This window comes from Gymnoscopelus microlampas (assembly GCF_963454915.1).
Source record: "Gymnoscopelus microlampas genome assembly, chromosome: 9".
NCBI lineage: Eukaryota > Metazoa > Chordata > Actinopteri > Myctophiformes > Myctophidae > Gymnoscopelus > Gymnoscopelus microlampas.
The window spans coordinates 45859869-45882441 of NC_139946.1; the positions used below are offsets into that span (position 1 = coordinate 45859869).

Sequence of the window (22573 nt, forward strand, 5' to 3'; positions counted from 1 at the left end):
AGGTTCCAGACAGAGATTCCACACGAATATTTACGTAGTGATATTAGTCTGGCCATGCCAGGCTATGAGCTTGTATATCTGTTATTTTTGAATAGCCAAAGAAATCTGAAAATGACACAGATGCATTCACGGTCTTAATGGGTTAACCTTTGTGGTTGAGATAATTAAAAAAAAACTAATCTAGTAAACCTTGGGCCCCAGGTGTGAGTCGAAGTCCCCGGAGCCGTTGTCGTTGTCGGTGGAGCCCAGCAGGTGTGGCAGGTCCATGCTGCGCGAGGCCGAGTGCAGCATGACCTGCGACGGGTAGCTCTTGGGGTGCAGCGTGGGGCTGAGGGTGACGGCGGTGGGCACGTTGCCGTTGAGGAAGCCCCCACCTCCTCCTCCTCCTCCTCCTCCTCCTCCACCGTCGTTGGCTGAGTGCGAGGAGGAGGAGGGGTCCTCGTGGTGCGGCAGGCTGGAGCAGTCTCTGCTGCTGGAGCGATGGTGGCCCTTTCCCCCGCCGTGACTCCTGAACACATGAGAGGAGAGAGAGAGAGGAGGACATCATGTGGTTTTATAATGTATTGTACAATACATAGAATACCCGATCTACTATGAATCACCCCATTCAATGGAAAGGAATTGCTCCAAATGTTCCCATTCTATGGGGTGGAATTGTACAATCTCTGCAACCCCGCTCACCCAGGTTACCGAAATTACTCCTAAAACCCCATTTAATGGAAAGTCTTCTCCATTGGCTGTTCTCTCGGACACCCCGCCCACCTCTTTCAGACTCGGGTTACAAAAATTACTGCAGAAGTCCCATTTAATGGTATTGAGAGGTTGCCATGGCAACATGGGCTAATATTGCGGTGGTTTTAAATGCATTTTGATTATATAACATTTATATTGTCACATTTATAATTTCTTTTTTATTTTCCCGTCCTTCAGTGAATTTATATGATTTTTTTTTTATAATGTATTTATTTATTCATTCTTTAATTTATTTTTTGCTGACCGAAATTGCGTTGCCATTGTGTTTAATTATTAATTATTTAATGATATTGATAATGTAATTTGGGCCATCGTGTTTATTCATTATTAAATGATAAAAATCAGTTTATTTGTTAAGTTTGGTAAGGGAGGGGTGTGGTGGATTGCTCCATTTACAACGCTAACATAAACCATCAGATTTCAAATATGAAGTGCTTAACTAAAGGCCACGGATGTTACAATTGTGTACGTTCCAGCTTGAGTACCCATATCTTCCGTATTGTTCAATAAAAAGCCTTTTAATCCGATCGACGGCCATTTTCTCCGTCTTTTCATCAGCTTTCAACTATGCGATCCTATCGGTTGGGAGGTGTATTGCACATTATAACTCTATGCGAAAATGGCCGACGATCGGATTAAAATGCTTTTTATCCAACAATACGGAAGATATGGGTACTCATGCTGAAACGTCGGCATGTATAACATCCTGGGCATTTAGGTAAGCACTTCATATTTGAAATCTGTACGTTTGTGTAGACGTTACAGTTGTAAATTGAGCAATTCATCACACCAGGTTGAAGAATGTCCATGACCGTCATCTTTCAGGCCTACCGCTGATAACCATTAGCACATTGTCTCAAAGTGGGGTCCGGGGACCCCCAGGGGTACTTGAGGGGGTTCCAGGGGGTCCCCAGCTAAATGATGGACAGGGACCAAATGGACCCTTATGGGTCTGTAACTCTGAGAGTGTACAAATGTAACCAAATGGACCCTAACAGGTCCATTTGGTTCCATTTGTACACTCTCAGAGTTAAATGAACATTGATTTTACAATATGAAAGTGGGTCCCAGAGACCTACATGCCATTAAATGGGGGTCCGTAGCCTAATGCATGTCAAACTGGGGGTCCTTGGTTGAAATCACTGCTAGAGAGCCGTAAAAATCTTCTCTTATGGGGGTCCCTGGCTTATCTTTTCAAATGGGGGTCCGCGGTCTAATAAGTGTCTATTTGGGGGTCCTTGGCACGAAAAAGTTTGAGAACCATTGCATTAGCACATGAAGTCAATTCATTGTTTAATTTCAAATAAGTTTAATTTCACTTATACCACTTCATTCTGTTGATGTTTCTATTTTACTGCTACAGCAATTTATCACAAGGCTTTTTCTTTACTATTTAGCATAAATATAGTCCTGGTTATTTCTCCCTAACGCCCTAAAAAGTCCAAACGGGACTATGTGGTTTGCGCATGTGCAAAGGAACGTTCAACATGGTGTGGTGGGTGTGGTGGGGATTGCTCCATTTACAACGCTAACGTCCAGGTCATAAACGATCAGATTTCAAATATGAAGTGCTTAACTAAAGGCCATGGATGTTAAAATGGTGTACGTTCCAGCTTGAGTACCCATATCTTCAGTATTGTTCAATAAAAAGCCTTATAATCCGATCGACGGCCATTTTCTCCGTCTTTTCATCAGCTTTCAACTATGCGATCCTATCGGTTGGGAGGTGTATTGCACATTATAACTCTATACGAAAATGGCAGCCAATCGGATTAAAATGCTTTTTATTGAACAACACGGAATATACGGGTATTTTTGAGGGATCGTACATAATTGTAACGTCCGTGGCCATGGGGTAAGCACTTTATAGTTGAAATCTAGACGTTTATGTAGATGTACGGGCCGTAAATGGAAAAAGTGCAAACATCAGGTTGAAGTGTCATGATATGAAACCTATCTATCTATCTATCTACATTGGACTGACACAACGTGAGCTAAGAGACGTGGTTTAAATGCAACATAACACACATCACCACCCAAACAAACCTGGAAATATTCTGTGCATTTTCATATTTTGTTGATCATTTTTCGATAAGTGTTTGTTGAGAACGAGAGATTTGTTTAACTTTTCCAACCCCGTGACGTCACGTCAGATTACTTCCGCATTCCGCGTGTTCGTACTCATGTCTCTGTCAGTGTCAATAAAGATCTGACAAAACAAATGTTTTATGATCTATCTAAACGTTCAAATGTTTTAAAAAGGTGCTGACCCTATGGCCACGGATGTTACAATTATGTGCGGGCCCTTAAAAGTACCCGTATCTTCCGTATTGTTTAATAAAAAGCATTTTAATCTGATTGGTGGCCATTTTATCAGAGAGTTGTAATGTTGCGTGAGTGCAGTACACCTTTCAACCCATAGGGTCAGGTGAAAACATATGGAGAAAATGGCCAGCAATTGGATTAAAAGGCTTTTTATTGAACATTACAAAAGATAGAGGTACTTTTGAGAACCCATACATGATTTTAACATCTGTGGCCATGAGTTAATAATTTTATATTTAAAGTGTGAAGATTTATGTTGATGTACAGGCTGTAAATGCAGAAGTGCAAACACCAGGTTAAAGTTTCGCCATGACTGCCATAATGTATTATGGTTTCCAAGTGCTATACTGCCACCGGACATAAACATTAAAACATTAAAACAGATCAAATAATTGCTGTTTGTGGTTCTATAGGGCGCTGGTGTAAAGTAACTAAGTACATTTACTCAAGTACTGTACTTAAGTACAATTTTGAGGTATTTTTACTTTACTGGAGTATTTCCCAATTCTCAGTACTTTAAACGAAATGATGCAACGCTGATATATATAGTGGATCTAAGTGGTTAAACTTACTGAAGTGATGTTGGTGAATTCCAAACATTATCAAATTATTCTTCATCACCCCTGGACAGGCATCAAGGCACCCTAGGGTGCCACGGCACCCACTTTGGGAAACCCTGGTGTATGCTGAGCAAATAAAGATCTAACAAAAAACCAAAGAAATAGTCACTTATTCTCCAAAATTGTGAATGAAGGTATTAGCTGAACAGGATGTGACATTTCAGTCCATCCAACTTTCCTCTCGTCCCTGCATACTCTTACTGGGCCATTAGGTACACATAAGGTGAAATCTCTGGAATGCCATAAACAGCACATTTCACAAAGATTTACAGAGAACATCAGCAGTCCCTGCATGGGGCTTGAGCCTTGTCACAGATGTCTCATCCCACTTGGCAGCCTCCCATCCCCTCCCCAGAGACACCTTGTTCTACACAAACCATGGCTAGTCTTTGCACTGCTCTCCTGAGAGAGTTGTTTCCATACTGGGGATTCCCAAATTATGTCCAGTGGGTCTCCATATGATTAGCTTAATGAGGCTATAAAAATGTAACGAGGGTTGACCTTTGCAGTCTTTTCGCTGACCTTTGAGCTTTATCAGTGTCAGAAAAAATCAGGGCCGGTGCCAAAAAATCTGGCTTACTCTCAATATGGATTGAGAGAAGTTTCGGATTTAAAAAAAATATCTGGAGCGATTAGTTACAGATTTTGTGCTCAACAAAATCAGTTTTTTATACAAAAGTCAACGTCCAATCTTTTTGGTGACCGTTTGTATTTCCCAAGGTCCTAGAAAATCGAGACCTATCCCATTCAATTCAGCGTCTTTTTTTGAGTCTGAAAAGGTGTTTTTTAATTTAAAAATAAAATATTTTTTAAAAATGTGAGAAAAGCTAAACTTTGAACTATTTCAAAAATCTATAACTTCTTATTAAACAATTCTAGACTATTGATGTAACCTACCATTCGACTCAATATCATAAAATCTATAACTTCAATAAGAAGTTATAGATTTTTGAAAAAAAAAAGTTAAGCTTTTCTCACAATTTTCAAAAATATTTGTTTTAAATTAAAAAACACGTTTTCAGACTCAGAAGAGGACGCTGAATCGAATGGGCTAGGTCTCGATTTTGTATGACCCTTAAAAAGTGGTTTAAACAAGCGTTAAAGTTTAGTAAACTTGAAGCTTTTTTCACAAACATATTATTATTTTATTTTGACCCTTCCACCCTCTTATTTATATGATATTGAGTCGAATGGTAGGTTACATCAATAGTCTAGAATTGTTTAATAAGAAGTTATAAATTTTTGAAATAGTTCAAAGTTTAGCTTTTCTCACATTTTTAAAAAATATTTTATTTTTAAATTAAAAAACACCTTTTCAGACTCAAAAAAAGACGCTGAATTGAATGGGATAGGTCTCGATTTTCTAGGACCTTGAGAAATACAAACGGTCACCAAAAAGATTGGACGTTGACTTTTGTATAAAAAAACTGATTTTGTTGAGCACAAAATCTGTAACTAATCGCTCCAGATATTTTTTTAAAATCCGAAACTTCTCTCAATCCATATTGAGAGTAAGCCAGATTTTTTGGCACCGGCCCTGATTTTTTCTGACACTGATAAAGCTCAAAGGTCAGCGAAAAGACTGCAAAGGTCAACCCTCGTTACATTTTTAGAAATTGTATTTTTCTTCGAGACTCTGGCTTTAGACTAATGTGATGGCGCTGATTCCAAATATGCAAGTTTCTTTTTTCTCGGACAACAGGAAGTGCCTCAAAAGGCCACTTCCTAGTTGGTTTTAGGGTGTTCCAAGCCTGTGATTTCTCCGATACATTTTTTTTCCAAATCTACACGTAAAATAATGCTAAAATTTGAAATAATCAAACCCTAATATCAAATCATGATTTAATTATCCCTTAATTGGCTATGGTTACGGCTTCGCTATCTCGCTCAATATCTCGAATACGATAAGGACTTAGGGTCCACTTTTTGGATATGTTGTAGAGCTGGCTGAGACGCACATGTGGATGTCTTGTTTGTACCGTTACGACACACTTCTATTTCTGACTTTGTCCTTTGATATGGTCTTAAGATATAAGACTCTATGTGCCTTCTGAAAGTGTAGGAGGTCAACTTAGGAGTGTCGTACCGGGACAAACAAGACATCCATGCGTGCGCCTTGGCGAGCTGTACAACATATCCGAAAGGTGGATTCTAAAAATGCATCGATTTTGAGATATATCGCTTTATTGCGCGAAATAACTTGACATTTGACCCTAGCCAATTAAGGAGTATGGTAAGGCCGTGTGCGAGGAGAGTTATATGGGCGCGTTCGGGGCGACGCGCTGACCCAGAAACAGGTGTCCAATTTTGTTTTTACTCCTTTCAAACAGTTTTTCACTATTATCTCGGCCCCTAGGGGGCGCTGAAACAATCGGACAACGTATTATTGATCAGCTCTTCACCCCGGACGCGTCCATATAACTTTCCTCACACACAAACATGTGGTTCTGAAAATTAGGGTTATTGGGCTTCTTGAATAATTTGGCCACTATGTGTACACAGTGGTTACTCCCTATGGTCTGAGTATCTACAGGGCTGACAAGGGACTAGTAAAGTATAATAGAGAGTATTAGTTTGGGTGGAAGTCTGCAGTAGCCTCAGAGTGGTGTGCACCTCACTCTGCTATTGCAGACTGTCTCTGCTTTAGGGCGTGGCTGTGATTGCAATGATTGACAATTGCAAGCACTGGTGTGACTGATTGATTGAGTGAGACTGAGTGTGTGTGTGACTGTGTGTGTCACTCTGTCAGTGACACACAGACAGCAGTGACACAAACCTTTTGAAAACATTTTGAAACCTGGGTTACATCAGCCCTGTAGATACTCAGACCATAGGGAGTAACCACTGTGTACACGGGCCATAGCTTGTGTTCACGAGCCATAGTTTTGCATGAGCCACAGTAAAGTACTGTCTTTTATAGCCTCATAGAGCCCAGCAAAGCCTAGCAAAGCCTACTAGAGCTTAAAACAGCCTATTAGAGACCAGTAGAGTCTAGTACAGTACAGTACAGTACAGTACAGTACAGTACAGTACAGCCTAGTGCACCAAAACTAGTATAGTCCAGCCTGTTGGGAGAACAGACTAGGGGAAGGTGGTATAGGCCATACTAGCATGGAACAGGCTGGACTAGGCTAGACTAGAGTGTACTAGGCTTTAGCAGACTCTAATACTCTCTATTAGACTTTACTTGTCAGCCCTGTAGATACTCAGACCATAGGGAGTAACCACTGTGTACACATGAACTAACTACAGTAAGTGGCTTACTGCAGTCGCACCTATAGATGTCTGTGTACACATGAACTAATCACAGTAGATCTGTAAAACACGTGGATGGGCTAATTAGATCTGTAAAACATGTGGATGGGCCTATTAGATCTGTAAAACATGTGGATGGAGCAATTAGATCTGTAAAACATGTGGATAGGCCTATTAGATCTGTAAAACATGTGGATGGGCTAGTTGGATATGTAAAACATGTGGATGGGCTAATTAGATGTGTAAAACATGGATGGGCCAATTAAATCTGTAAAACATGTAGATGGAGCAATTAGATCTGTAAAACATGCGGATGGGCCTATTAGATCTGTAGAACATGTGGATGGAGAAATTAGATCTGTAGAACATGTGGATGGGCTAAATAGATATGTAAAATATGTGGATGGGCTAAGTAGACATGTACAACATGTGGATGGGCCAATTAAATCTGTAAAACATGTAGATGGAGCAATTAGATCTGTAAAACATGCGGATGGGCCTATTAGATCTGTAGAACATGTGGATGGAGAAATTAGATCTGTAGAACATGTGGATGGAGAAATTAGATCTGTAAAACATGTGGATGGGCTAATTAGATATGTAAAACATGTGGATGGGCCTATTAGATCTGTAGAACATGTGGATGGGCTAAATAGATATGTAAAATATGTGGATGGGCTAATTAGACATGTACAACATGTGGATGGGCCAATTAGATCTGTAAAACATGTGGATGGGCCTATTAGATCTGTAGAACATGTGGATGGGATAATTAGATATGTAAAACATGTGGATGGGCCAATTAAATCTGTAAAACATGTGGATGGAGCAATTAGATCTGTAAAACATGTGGATGGAGCAATTAGATCTGTAAAACATGTGGATGGAGCAATTAGAACTGTAAAACATGTAGATGGGCTAATTAGATCTGTAAAACATGTGGATGGGCCTATTAGATCTCAACAAATGGCTCACTGCTGCCCTCCATTGGGAAATTGTAGTCAGCACAGGTGCCGTACACGACACCCATATGCAAGCGTACACGCCCCATTATAACTATGGGGGCGTGTACGCTCGCAAGTACTTCGAGCCTATATTGTACACGAGGCTTATATTTTTCTATTGGAACTCCCTATCGTGTACGGCTTAACTATTGTTATTATTACCCTTATTATTATTATTACCCTTATTATTATTATTATTATTATTATTCCAGTGTGTTACTGCTCTATACATTACATTATTATTCCAGTGTGTTACTGCTCTACATTCAAACTGCTCTATAATTACATTATTATTATTTTGATTATTATTACCCTTATTATTATTATTATTATTATTATTATTATTGGAATACAATACACACAGGGTGCCTTAAATATTATAAAATGCATTACAAAAGCGATATCAGCGTTGCATCATTTCGTTTAAAGTACTGAGAATTGGGAAATACTCCAGTAAAGTAAAAATACCTCAAAATTGTACTTAAGTACAGTACTTGAGTAAATGTACTTAGTTACTTTACACCAGCGCCCTATAGAACCACAAACAGCAATTATTTGATCTGTTTTAATGTTTTAATGTTTATGTCCGGTGGCAGTATAGCACTTGGAAACCATAATACATTATGGCAGTCATGGCGAAACTTTAACCTGGTGTTTGCACTTCTGCATTTACAGCCTGTACATCAACATAAATCTTCACACTTTAAATATAAAATTATTAACTCATGGCCACAGATGTTAAAATCATGTATGGGTTCTCAAAAGTACCTCTATCTTTTGTAATGTTCAATAAAAAGCCTTTTAATCCAATTGCTGGCCATTTTCTCCATATGTTTTCACCTGACCCTATGGGTTGAAAGGTGTACTGCACTCACGCAACATTACAACTCTCTGATAAAATGGCCACCAATCAGATTAAAATGCTTTTTATTAAACAATACGGAAGATACGGGTACTTTTAAGGGCCCGCACATAATTGTAACATCCGTGGCCATAGGGTCAGCACCTTTTTAAAACATTTGAACGTTTAGATAGATCATAAAACATTTGTTTTGTCAGATCTTTATTGACACTGACAGAGACATGAGTACGAACACGCGGAATGCGGAAGTAATCTGACGTGACGTCACGGGGTTGGAAAAGTTAAACAAATCTCTCGTTCTCAACAAACACTTATCGAAAAATGATCAACAAAATATGAAAATGCACAGAATATTTCCAGGTTTGTTTGGGTGGTGATGTGTGTTATGTTGCATTTAAACCACGTCTCTTAGCTCACGTTGTGTCAGTCCAATGTAGATAGATAGATAGATAGGTTTCATATCATGACACTTCAACCTGATGTTTGCACTTTTTCCATTTACGGCCCGTACATCTACATAAACGTCTAGATTTCAACTATAAAGTGCTTACCCCATGGCCACGGACGTTACAATTATGTACGATCCCTCAAAAATACCCGTATATTCCGTGTTGTTCAATAAAAAGCATTTTAATCCGATTGGCTGCCATTTTCGTATAGAGTTATAATGTGCAATACACCTCCCAACCGATAGGATCGCATAGTTGAAAGCTGATGAAAAGACGGAGAAAATGGCCGTCGATCGGATTATAAGGCTTTTTATTGAACAATACTGAAGATATGGGTACTCAAGCTGGAACGTACACCATTTTAACATCCATGGCCTTTAGTTAAGCACTTCATATTTGAAATCTGATCGTTTATGACCTGGACGTTAGCGTTGTAAATGGAGCAATCCCCACCACACCCACCACACCATGTTGAACGTTCCTTTGCACATGCGCAAACCACATAGTCCCGTTTGGACTTTTTAGGGCGTTAGGGAGAAATAACCAGGACTATATTTATGCTAAATAGTAAAGAAAAAGCCTTGTGATGAATTGCTGTAGCAGTAAAATAGAAACATCAACAGAATGAAGTGGTATAAGTGAAATTAAACTTATTTGAAATTAAACAATGAATTGACTTCATGTGCTAATGCAATGGTTCTCAAACTTTTTCGTGCCAAGGACCCCCAAATAGACACTTATTAGACCGCGGACCCCCATTTGAAAAGATAAGCCAGGGACCCCCATAAGAGAAGATTTTTACGGCTCTCTAGCAGTGATTTCAACCAAGGACCCCCAGTTTGACATGCATTAGGCTACGGACCCCCATTTAATGGCATGTAGGTCTCTGGGACCCACTTTCATATTGTAAAATCAATGTTCATTTAACTCTGAGAGTGTACAAATGGAACCAAATGGACCTGTTAGGGTCCATTTGGTTACATTTGTACACTCTCAGAGTTACAGACCCATAAGGGTCCATTTGGTCCCTGTCCATCATTTAGCTGGGGACCCCCTGGAACCCCCTCAAGTACCCCTGGGGGTCCCCGGACCCCACTTTGAGACAATGTGCTAATGGTTATCAGCGGTAGGCCTGAAAGATGACGGTCATGGACATTCTTCAACCTGGTGTGATGAATTGCTCAATTTACAACTGTAACGTCTACACAAACGTACAGATTTCAAATATGAAGTGCTTACCTAAATGCCCAGGATGTTATACATGCCGACGTTTCAGCATGAGTACCCATATCTTCCGTATTGTTGGATAAAAAGCATTTTAATCCGATCGTCGGCCATTTTCGCATAGAGTTATAATGTGCAATACACCTCCCAACCGATAGGATCGCATAGTTGAAAGCTGATGAAAAGACGGAGAAAATGGCCGTCGATCGGATTAAAAGGCTTTTTATTGAACAATACGGAAGATATGGGTACTCAAGCTGGAACGTACACAATTGTAACATCCGTGGCCTTTAGTTAAGCACTTCATATTTGAAATCTGATCGTTTATGTTAGCGTTGTAAATGGAGCAATCCACCACACCCCTCCCTTACCAAACTTAACAAATAAACTGATTTTTATCATTTAATAATGAATAAACACGATGGCCCAAATTACATTATCAATATCATTAAATAATTAATAATTAAACACAATGGCAACGCAATTTCGGTCAGCAAAAAATAAATTAAAGAATGAATAAATAAATACATTATAAAAAAAAAATCATATAAATTCACTGAAGGACGGGAAAATAAAAAAGAAATTATAAATGTGACAATATAAATGTTATATAATCAAAATGCATTTAAAACCACCGCAATATTAGCCCATGTTGCCATGGCAACCTCTCAATACCATTAAATGGGACTTCTGCAGTAATTTTTGTAACCCGAGTCTGAAAGAGGTGGGCGGGGTGTCCGAGAGAACAGCCAATGGAGAAGACTTTCCATTAAATGGGGTTTTAGGAGTAATTTCGGTAACCTGGGTGAGCGGGGTTGCAGAGATTGTACAATTCCACCCCATAGAATGGGAACATTTGGAGCAATTCCTTTCCATTGAATGGGGTGATTCATAGTAGATCGGGTGAATACCCAGAGCAAACAAACAACATGTCAGCGAGGCAGTTTGTTTGAAGCTGTAATAGCCGAGTAGACAAAATTCCTACTAAAGTGAACGTCTCAAAGTTCTGTATATTCGTCCAGATGGCATGAATGTAATTAAGTGACGGTTGAGGGGATGATCAGTGTCATTTACAATTTGAGTGCTAAGCGTGTGATGGCTTTATCGTTCACATGTGTGGTATGTACAGTATTAGGCCACGAAGACCCCATAACAGTGAGAGTGTACAAATGGAACCTGAGGAAGAAATTATATGGCTGCTTATATCTAACCTTTATATTTTACCGTCACATATAATACTTCTACAATACATTATGATATGTGACAGCTTGTAAGAGCCTAGATGTCTCCACTAGGCCTAATAGCTATTGTTTTGGTACAGCCTATCTTGTTATGGTTCAGTTTGTCCTCCAGGCAGCTACAGTATAACTATGATCTCTGCCCTGTGCTCGAGGCAGAACTACCGTACCACTGACATGAGTGTTAATGTACTTCTGACCATGACATCATGTACATAAAGCATAACCACCACCTAGAATATTGTCTCGACTCCTATGTGCCTTATCGATTGCTGATTGATCCAGAATCCCACGACAAACCAAATGGACCCGTAAGGGAGGGTAAGATACAATACGATACAATACGATAATACTTTGTCAGTTCACACTGAAATTCGTCTTGCAACCCAGCAGCCATGTATGCAACACATACAACAGTACACACATTTGACATGACACAAAAAACAAAAACAAAAATACATACACAAAGACAAGAGCAACGTCCACCACTCAGCCTACCCCTGGCCTAAACTCCTGATTAAGCCTCAATGTCGTCTGATGGACAAAGGACCTAGCCTGGTACCAGACGAATCTGCCTTTGCAAAATTGCATTGCACTTTAGCCCTCGGCAGATTAGGTCTGGCCCCCCTCAATAGAGATTTCATTTCTCTCCCTCCGAAGTCGTGAGGGACCAATCAGGGCCCAGTATCCAAATGTGGGCGGGCTTATCACCTTATTTGGAGCAATGACGTACAATGCAGGAGACACATTTTAAGTTTTTCACAACAAAGATGGACGCCGCCATAGCATCGGTAGTAAACGTGTTAGAAAATATTTCTTTTCTAACAGACGAACAAACAATTGCCCTTAAAGCTTTTGTTGGACAGAAAGATGTGTTAAGAATAGTTTTCATCTGGTTACCAGACTAAATACGAGAGGAGCTAGCTTTCGTTGTTTACTATTTCAGCACCAGCGCTTGTGTGTGACGTAGCAGGAAGCACTGCTCTGATTGGTTTTAGGTCTAACCAATAGAGTCCGTTTGGATCTTTTTGTAACCGCCCCTTGGAAAAAAATCTATCGCTGAGAGGGACCAGACTAATATCCACGCAGTGTGTCGTGATAATATTATATAATATTGTCTGGCCACACAAGGCTACAAAGGACCTCTTCAGTTTGACCTTATTGTATGTTGGAACACTGTATCTCCTTCCTGAAGGTAGCAACCTATATTCTCCATACAAAACATGACTAGTGACAAGACATACACTCTTTCACAGTGAGAGTGTATAAATGTACACTCTCACTGTCACAAAGTTGAAAAGTTTGAGAATAATACAATAAAGCATAAATAGCATATTTCCATTGTGGAACCATTGTAAATACCTTACGGCCAACTGTATCTCCTGTCATACAGTACCTTTGGACCATAACAAAGTCGCATACAAATGCATGGCATTACAACAATCAATAGTCTTTTGTTGGCAGTGTAGCCAACTGTAAGAAGTCACTCATCTAGTGCTGTGAAGTGTGAACAACAATGCAGGCTTTTTCCACATGCATGCACTGCATTGCTATTATATTTAGAGTGCAATAAATTGAATTGTGTTCAAATGGCAGTGAAGCCATACGTAACCATGTGTGAAAAGGTCTCTATAAAAATAAATACAAGAATAAAATAAAAATAGCCCTTCTTTCACATCTTTAGAAAGAAACAACAAATGACAACAAGCAGTTAGGAATCCTTACAAATTCTACCGTGAAACAGCCTGCCCAGGTTGATTTCAAATGGAACAAGCCTTTAGGAATCCTTACAAATTCTACTGTGAAACACAGGTTGATTTCAAAACACTTTCACATGGCGGGCCAAACTTATCTCTATATCTACAACCACACTCTAACCACTCTGGTGCGTTGTCAAAATAAACCGTTCCATAAATCAAAACATGGATGATTGCACTCAGAATTAAAAGTCCATTCTTTGTTTTATTTTTCCATAATTATGCCTCAAGATGACAACATTTTGGGCTATCCGGCCTTCATCAGCATACTGTAAGGCCAGTATTTCTTTTTAGGAAGGAAGCCGCGGGCCATATAAACTCTACCCTCGTGCCATGATTGGCAGTCCGGACATTGTACGTACATTAGTGACCCGCATTAGTGATGCGGGTTGAACCGTGGGGCGGGCGGACGGGTTATAGATTGCTACGCAAATATCGCGGGGCGGGCGAAGCGGGTCACCCCACGGAAGAAAAAAATAAACACAAAAACACACCTCTCTCTCGCTCTCTCTCCCTTCTGTCCCCCTCTCTCTCTCTCTCTCTGGAAAGCAATTGAATGGACTTGCTTGTGTGTGTTATTTTTTTTTTGGCGGGTTGCGGGACGGGCTGGGTCGTTTTTGCGGGGCGGGTTGGGGCGGGTTATGAAAAAACCTGACCCGCACCTCACTAACGTACATGTCCATTCTACATGCTCTTTCTTGAGTGTGCAGCAAATAATGTGAGCCCTGCTGACCTGCTGGGGGTGCTGTTGTCTCCGTGGTGAGGCTTCCTCTTGGAGGAGCGTACGGGTGTGGGCGTGGTGGGTCCGGGCCGCTCCACCAGCCTCTGGGTCTGGAAGGTGTGGTGGTTCAGACTCTGCTCCGTCAGGTAGCGATCCGTCGGGCTCAGCAGCAGCAGGCTCTATAACAAACAAGGTGGAAGGAGTACTCAAGATATTTTACTTCGGTAAAAGTAGCGATACCACAATGTAGAAATACTGGTCCTGGATTCAAAAGATCACTTGAGTAAAAGTACTAAAGTATTGACTTTAAACTATACTTAAGATGCCAAAGGTGAAAGCACTTATTATGCAGAATGTGCCATTTCACAAGTTTCATTCAAAATGTTAAAAATTCTGTCAAAATATTTCAAAATTAGCAGATGTACAAGCTCACACAATGTGTTGCATTTCCATTGTGACCTTGTATATCGGCTATTTTCGAATAGACAAAGTATATAAAATAGGGCTTAATTGTTTTGTAATAATAATCCATTCCAAATCTATTTCAAGTAATTGTCTCTGAGATGTAGTAAGTATAAAGTATAAAATGGTGAAAAATTGACATACTCAAGTAAGGTATAAGTACCTCAAAATTTGACATAAGTACAGTACTTGAGTAAATGTACTTAGTTACTTTCCACCACATGGAAGCACACAGCCCAGGCCTTTGAACATCATGCTCACACCTGTCTTAGCTGTCTGGATGACTCATCCCTATTATCATAACACTCATATAACCATCCAGCACAATGATTTGTACTAGACCAGAGCTACCCAAACTATGGAGAAAATGTACACATTTTTAGGCCTCTTGAGTGAATATCCCCTTTTTTAATTATATTTTGCACCACAAATTGCATTATTATTTCGTTCTAAAGAATTTCAGACTTTCTTTTTATATACACTTTTTTTCTCATTTTGCTGGGGACCCACTGGAACGCCCTCAAGGACCCCCGGAGCCCAATCCTGAACTCCAGAACCTGACAGCTCTCGACGGGACTGAAAAATACCCGTTTTCTCTTCTGCAGTAATTTGTCTCCGTCTTCCTTCACACCTAGAATTACCACTAAATTTAGAACACATCTTGCGTTCAAAAACAACAACTCAAATGGAATACTTTTATTTCCTTTTTTTTAATGCTTCCAGTGGTGGAAGAAGTAGGCTACTCACATGTTTTAAGTAGCAATACCACAATATAGAAATACTCCGTTACGAGTAAAAGGCCTGTATTCAAAAGTTCACTTGAGTAAAAGAACAAAGGTATCGTTGCCATCAAAATGTAGCTGAAGTACCAAAAGCAAAAGTACTCAAAACCTTCCGAAAATAGCACATCTACAAGCTCACAATGCATCACATCGTGATGCGTTGTGAGCTTGTAGATGTGCTATTTTCAAATAGCTGGAGTATTAAAATAGGTCTTACGTGGTTAATGTATGTTTTGTAGTAAGAATCTAAATTGAAAAGTTTTCAAATAATCGTAGTCGAGTAAAAAGTACAATATTTACCTCTGAGTTGAGTAGAAGCATTAAATATAAAAAATGGAAATTTATTAAGGAAAGTAGTAAAAGTACCTAAAGATTTTACTTAAGTACAGAACTTGAGTAGATGTACTTAGTTACTTCCCTCCCCTGGAGGCTTCTCACATTCTCCACCCACCTCAGATTGTTTGTCACACCTACAGTATACAGTAAGCTGCAGCCCGTCAAGTGACATTGACCTCTCAACATGACCCTGACACAGTTGGTGGGAACAACACTCTCTGTGACACACTTTCCACCACAGTGTGAGAGAGAGAGAGAAAACACTAACGTCACTCTCTTCACCACACAAAACCACACAGCCTGGCATCAACTATTTGTGGCACGAAATAAAATTAGCCTCTTTAATCCAGTGTAGGACCAGGAACGCATCTGTGTCATAAAAAAATCGTGGAATATTTGTGCAAATCTTTGAATATATATATTTTATATATAACATTTGTAACTAAATGTTTTGCCTCGGGGGGGGGGGGTCTCTGGTTTACTCTTTTGACCACCTTTGTCGCCATGCTTTCACCTGTCAGGTATTTGTCAAGAATACAACCCAAAATAGGTAATCTCTTCTTTGCTAGAGATAATTTTGTCATCGACTTTGACCTTGAAATCATTTACATCCATCTGTCTGAGGGAATGTTTGGTCCCAAAGAGAATGGATTCAGTTTTCCCAAGGTGTAGTCGTGACAGTTTGTTATCGGTAAGCCAAGTACAGACTTTGGTGAGAGAGAGAGAGATGGCAGGAGCGCTACTGGTATCCCTCAAACCACCGGTGCTCATGAGAAGCAAACGCTTTTGCGGCGTTTGCCGAAACGCGTTGGTGTTTTTTAATGTTCTGTAAGCCCATTGCCCAATAAAGGCTTTTTAATTTCAAATCCACCTGAGTGCCTGGACCTGGATTTTTGTGCCTTTTTGGCACATTCTGTCCTTTTTTGCTCACAGATTTTGGTGAGTTCGGAGCTGAGCGTTTCCTCAACATGCAACTTGTCCTCTCCAGAGATCAGGAGTGCCGAGTCATCAGCGAACAGGAACAATTTGCAGTTACAGGCAGCATTCATGTCGTTAATGTGCAGGGAATGATTATCATATTATGCCCTCCAAAAAAACCTAGAACACACCACTGACACTGACCTATCTGAAAAAAAAAGTAAAAAAAAAATGAAAGGCAGTATACATAAAAGGTCAAAACTAGACAGCCTTCAAAGTCATGACTCATGCGATAAAGGAGAGATGCTCGTCTGTGCCGCCCTGCCGCGGCATGAAAACAAAACACAACGAACAAAATGTGCCCTTTGTGCTTGGCGGTGAGTCACTACCTACATGGGGAAAAAGCACAAGCGCTGCTGCTGCTGCCCACATTTCTTTTGGCTATTCAAAAATCGCGAACGTGCAAATCTTTGCATGTATATTTTTTAAGGCGAACATTTGTAAACTGTCAAATGTCTCAACAAATGTCTTCATTTTTCAGAAAAAAATATTGTTGCTATCAGTGGTGCTATTTTTCTTGTCAATGACCACCCAAAATGATATGTTTTTTGGCCACCGATATCCATCAAAATATGTTGTTCCAGGGACCCCCCAGAAGCAAAGATTTGAGTTAAAAATGTTGTTTAAAAAAAATATACATTCAAAGATTCGCACAACATTTTCAAGATTAAAAAAAAAATAGCAGATCTACAAGCTCGTAGCGCGGCACTCGGTGAACAAAACTAACAAAATGTGCTCTTTGTGTAGGCAGTGAGTCACTACCTACATGGGGAAATGCACACGCGCTGCTGCTGCTGCCCACCAGCTTCTGACAGAGCCTGTGTGTTTGCACACAGTCACAGCCGTATAACCAGCTGTTACTGGTGAGCTGGGAATACAAGCCCAAGAAGCAGTGGTTGGAGAAAGTCCTCAAAATGCTTTTACTTGTGTAACAGTATCAATACTGCAATGTAGAAATACTCTTGTTACAAGTAAAAAGTCCAGAATTGAAAATGTAATTGAATAAAAGTACAAAGATATTGGTATTAAAATGTAATTAAAACAGAAAGTAGAAAATACTCGTCATGCAGAATGTCCCATTTCCCGAGCTTTCAAATGTATAGAAATCTTTAGAAAATAGCAGATCTACAAGCTCACAAAGCGTCGCATCGCAACGCATTGTGAGCTTGTAGATCGGCTATTTTCTGGCTGAAGTGGCTGAAGTGGCTAATGTATGTTTTGTAATAATAATCCAAATCTACAAAGTAACTAGTAACTTGTAAGTTGTCCAATAATTGTTGTGAAGTAAAAGTACAATATTTGCCTCTGAGATGAGATGTAGTGGAGTAGAAGTAAAAGTACTGAAAATTGGAAATATTCCAGCAAAGTAAAAAAGATACCTCAAAATTGGACTTAAGTACAGTACTTGAGTAAATGTACTCAGTTACTTTACACCACTGCCAAGAGGACACCGGGGTCGTTTCACACTCACAAGTGGGACAAAGAAAATGACCCACATAGAGGCTTTCTTAACGCAGTACCTTCTCACTGTGTGAAACACCTGATCTTCTCATTATTCCAGCTGTTCCTCGGCCTGTTTTTGACCCTGATGCTATTTCCAGTGCTTACGGCACAGAGCCATGCAGAAGTATAGAGAAGCCAATGAATGAACGCATTGAATACTGAATACAGAAAGCTGTGGGGTGTTCAGTATGTACTACCTTCATTAGGTCCAGCAGATCACTGCTAATGATGCCCAGATATCTCCTGTCCAGAGTCTGTGGATGAGTCACTGAGGGGAACTGGAAACACAGTAGACAGACAGACAGACAGACAGACAGACAGACAGTTATTGATCCTGAGAGGAATTCAGTCATCACAGCAGCACTGCAGTAAGCATCAAAAAAAGATTACAGGTATAAGGCTTAGAGCATTGGTTCTCAAAGCAAGACTAGTTAATATGGCTTCCCAATCATTTTAACCACTTTAACCATATTTTATACTTTAGCTATTCAAAAAAAGCAGATATACAAGCTCATAGCACGGCACCGAGTGCCGCGCTATGAGCTTGTAGATCTGCTATTTTTTGAAAAATCCTGGCACAAAAATATTTTTTGAGACAGGGGGTCCGCAGCCAAAAAAAGCCATTTCGGGGGTCCTTGACATGAAAAAGTTTTAGAACCACTGGCTTAGAGCAAGGGTCTTCAACGTTTTTCAGCCCAAGGGCCCCCTTAGCTGAGACAGAGATGAAGCAGGGACCCCTTAGCTGAGAGAGAGAAAAAGCATATTTACTTGTCGTTGTAAACTTGCCATGGCAGCGATGTATTGCATTTTAAATGACGTCACATAGACGTCAATGGCACTCAATGAGAAACAAATATATGTATATTTTCAAATGTAAGGCTCTGTCCGTCTAAACCACCCTCTGGCCCCTTGAGGGCCACGCAGACACACAGCATACATGAGTCACTATGATGCAGTCACTACACACACACCTCCACACACACACACGCACACGCACACACACACACACACACACACACACACACACACACACACACACACACACACACACACACACAGAGAGAGAGAGGCAGACACAGAGACACAGAGAGAGAGAGAGAGACAGAGAGAGAGAGAGAGAGAGAGAGAGAGAGAGAGAGAGAGAGAGAGTAAGAGAGAGAGAGAGAGAGAGAGATTTGTTTGTTGGATACCATATAAAACTGAAGGGGATATTCAGTTTCAGCTTCGACCAGCTGATGGGCTGCTCAGATGGTCATGATGAGCACTTGGAGGGGGGGGGGGCAGTTAGGGATTAAGTGTATTGTTCGGAGACGCTTCGACACATAGTTTGGGGGTCGGGAGAAGGCTTCTCTAAACCCACTAAGCTGTGGCTGTTGGTTTTGTGAACAACAAAGAAAAACCTAAATCTAGCTGAGAGAGAGAAAGCAAAGGACGAGGCAGAGATAGGAGCAGAGCCTGGAAAGGGGAGAGAGAGAGAGGGTGGACAGAGCGGACGATAGATGAAGAGAAGTAAATAATAAACACACACGTCCCCACACCGAGGATGTGGTGATACGGGGCCTCACATGAGGGGCCCCTCATCTGAGCCTGCCTACTGGAGCTAAACCTAAGGATCAAAACACTCTAAGCCAGTGTTTCTCCAACTTTTTTCATGTCAAGGACCCCCAAATTGACACTTATCAGCCCGCGGCGCGGACCCCCATTTGAAAAGATATGCCATGCAGTGATTCTCAACCATTTTAATTTCAAGGACCCCCACTTTGACATGCATTAGGCTACGAACCCCCATTTTATAGCATATCTATCTCTGGGGCCCCGATTTATATTGTAAAATCAATGTTAATTTAACTCTGAGAGTGTACTCTCGGGTCCATTTGGTTCCATTTGTACACTTTCAGAGTTACAGACCCATAAGGATCAATTTGGTCCCCAACTATCATTTAGCTGGGGACCCCCTGGAACTCTCTCAAGGACCCCTGGGGGTCCCCGGACCCCACTTTGAGAACCAATGCTCTAAGCGTTGGCAGATCAAAATGTGGATCACGATTCAGCAAACGCATTGCAACTCTTTTCCTGCCTCAGAACATTTTTCAGAAACATACTCTTGTGTACTAGCTGGGGTTACAGTGATTAATATAGAACTCGTCCATTGTGGCAAAAACAATAAATCACTGATGGTGTTGCTTCGACTGTGATGTCTTTCTACCACGCTGTATCGATCCACAACACTGCAGAGAGCTCAAGACCCTGATAGGAGAGTGTGGAGGGCAGTGATTCAGGAGTCTTGAGGTGTTGTCGGGCCAGACCGACCACACTCTCGCATCGCATTGTAATCTACTAGTGATGCGCGGGTTGAACCGCGGGCGGTGAAGGGCGGACGGGTCAAGATTTCAGACACAATTACCGCGGGGCGGGCGGGGCGGGTCAACAGTGAAGCACGGAAAAAAAATGAAAAGAAAAAAGCATTCTGGTACATTCTCTCTCTCCTGTTTTGTCTCTCTCTGTCCCTCTCTCCCGTCTCTTTCATCCTGGAATCATGAGCTTGTGTTTAATGTGTTGCTTGTTTGATCAACACCTAGTCTAATTGTCTAATGTCAATCTAATTGTTGGAAAAACAAGCACATAACACTCTCTCTCCCTACCTCCCCCTCTCTCTCTCTCTCCCTACCCTATACTCAGGGGTGCACATAACTGGTGCGCAGGTGCGCGAGCGCACCCAAAATAAATAATGCGCACCACATCACAAGACGCGAGGCGCTTTTGCGTACCAACAGCTGGGACATGAATTTCCAAGCTTTTATTTTTTAGCAAAACTAAAAAATAAAAGCCTAGAGATCGAGGCAAGGAATTTACTTCCTGAAGCCACACTCACACAATCACACTAAAGCACGCGACGGCCCCATGTACAGCCATTAGGCGCAGGGGGACGCATGCTGTGATTGTGTGAGCCTCGCATCCTGACACACAGACAGGCTGCGACTCGCAGCTCGCTGCACGCAGCGGCTGTTAGAGGCACTCGTCACCAATAATGAACGCACCATAACGGTGCAAAATATGCCGTGAACGTCCCAATCTGGCAGATAAAAGCAGCGCAGCACAGGGCACCAACCTTGGGGGGTTCACCAAACGGCGTGAGTAAAAAAAAAAACGGTGAAAATCGGCGGAATATGGAAGCAGAGCGTCATCTTTTCTCACGCAGCAACCCCCGCCCCCCCCGTTGACAAAACTGTCCCGGTGGGCACCGTGCTGAAATCAACCGCCCCCCCCCCCCCCCCCCCCCTTGCCAAAACGGGACAGGACCATTTATTTGGTGCGCACCAAGTCACATCTCCAGGTGCTCTTCTGAGTACTAGACCTAAAAAGTTATGTGCACCCCTGCCTATACTCTCCCCTCCCTCTCCCTCTCCCTCTCTCTCTACAGAGATTGAATGGACGGACTTGATGTTGCTATTGTGTTGAAAAGCCGGTCGGTACGCTACTTTTTTCTTTTTTGCGGGTTGCGGGACGTGCCGGATCGTTGATTTATATATTGTCTTGCGGGACGGGTTGGGGCCATAGGTTGGTGCAGGTTGGGCTCTGTGTTGGGCCCTGTAATCTGTATTCTTTAATTAACTGCTATACTGTCTTTGGTGACAGATCTCCCCTCGCGGGATCAATAAAAGGTCTTATCTTATCTCAGCAACAGTCCCCGGAATGAAGTGGAGGGGTGTTGTGTTGTGTTGTGTTGTGGTATTGTTGTGCACAGTGCTGGCATCATTACCCTGAGGCCGTGGAAGCGGGGGTTGTTGTAGAAGAGCTTCATCTGCTCGGGCGGCAGGGGTCCCAGCACCTTCTGGATGATGAAGAGCTGGTCGATCTCGCTCTCCCCCGGGAACAGCGGCTGCCCGTCACTCAGCTCCCCCAGGATGCACCCCACCGACCACATGTCCACGGCCTTCCCATACGGAGCCCTGCATGGGACGGACCCGACCGGAGATAACGTTGGTTGATTTACGCCTGATTTACACTTAGTTGCATGCTGGTGTCTTCAACCAAAAATGTGCAAGACGCAATGCAACCACATACATATATATATATATATATATATTTAGAGTTATTGAGTTATTTTCCTGAGTTTGTTGTGGAAGTTTGTGTCAAGCTTGGGAGAGGAGACAGAATACTCTGTATAATTATGAGCCGTAATGACATTTATTATGTGAATACAAACATATAGACAAGGAAATAAAAGAGGAATATTCAACAGTGTGTGTGTGTGTGTGTGTGTGTGTGTGTGTGTGTGTGTGTGTGTGTGTGTGTGTGTGTGT

The 22573-nt window shown here is 41.4% G+C and overlaps 1 protein-coding gene across 4 annotated transcripts in view; it reads right to left on the reverse strand.

Annotated features, from left to right (window-relative positions):
* LOC311052040 (cyclin-dependent kinase-like 5) overlaps nucleotides 1–22573 on the reverse strand; it is a 102885-nt gene that overhangs the window by 13518 nt on the left and 66794 nt on the right. For all 4 annotated transcript variants that reach the window (XM_084066825.1, XM_084066824.1, XM_084066823.1 and 1 more), the window contains exons 9-12: nucleotides 22030–22219; nucleotides 18467–18547; nucleotides 14221–14387; nucleotides 190–508 (exon numbers count right to left, since the gene is read on the reverse strand). In XM_084066825.1, coding sequence (XP_083922951.1) covers nucleotides 190–508; nucleotides 14221–14387; nucleotides 18467–18547; nucleotides 22030–22219 — 757 coding nt within the window. The remainder of the gene's footprint in view (nucleotides 1–189; nucleotides 509–14220; nucleotides 14388–18466; nucleotides 18548–22029; nucleotides 22220–22573) is intronic.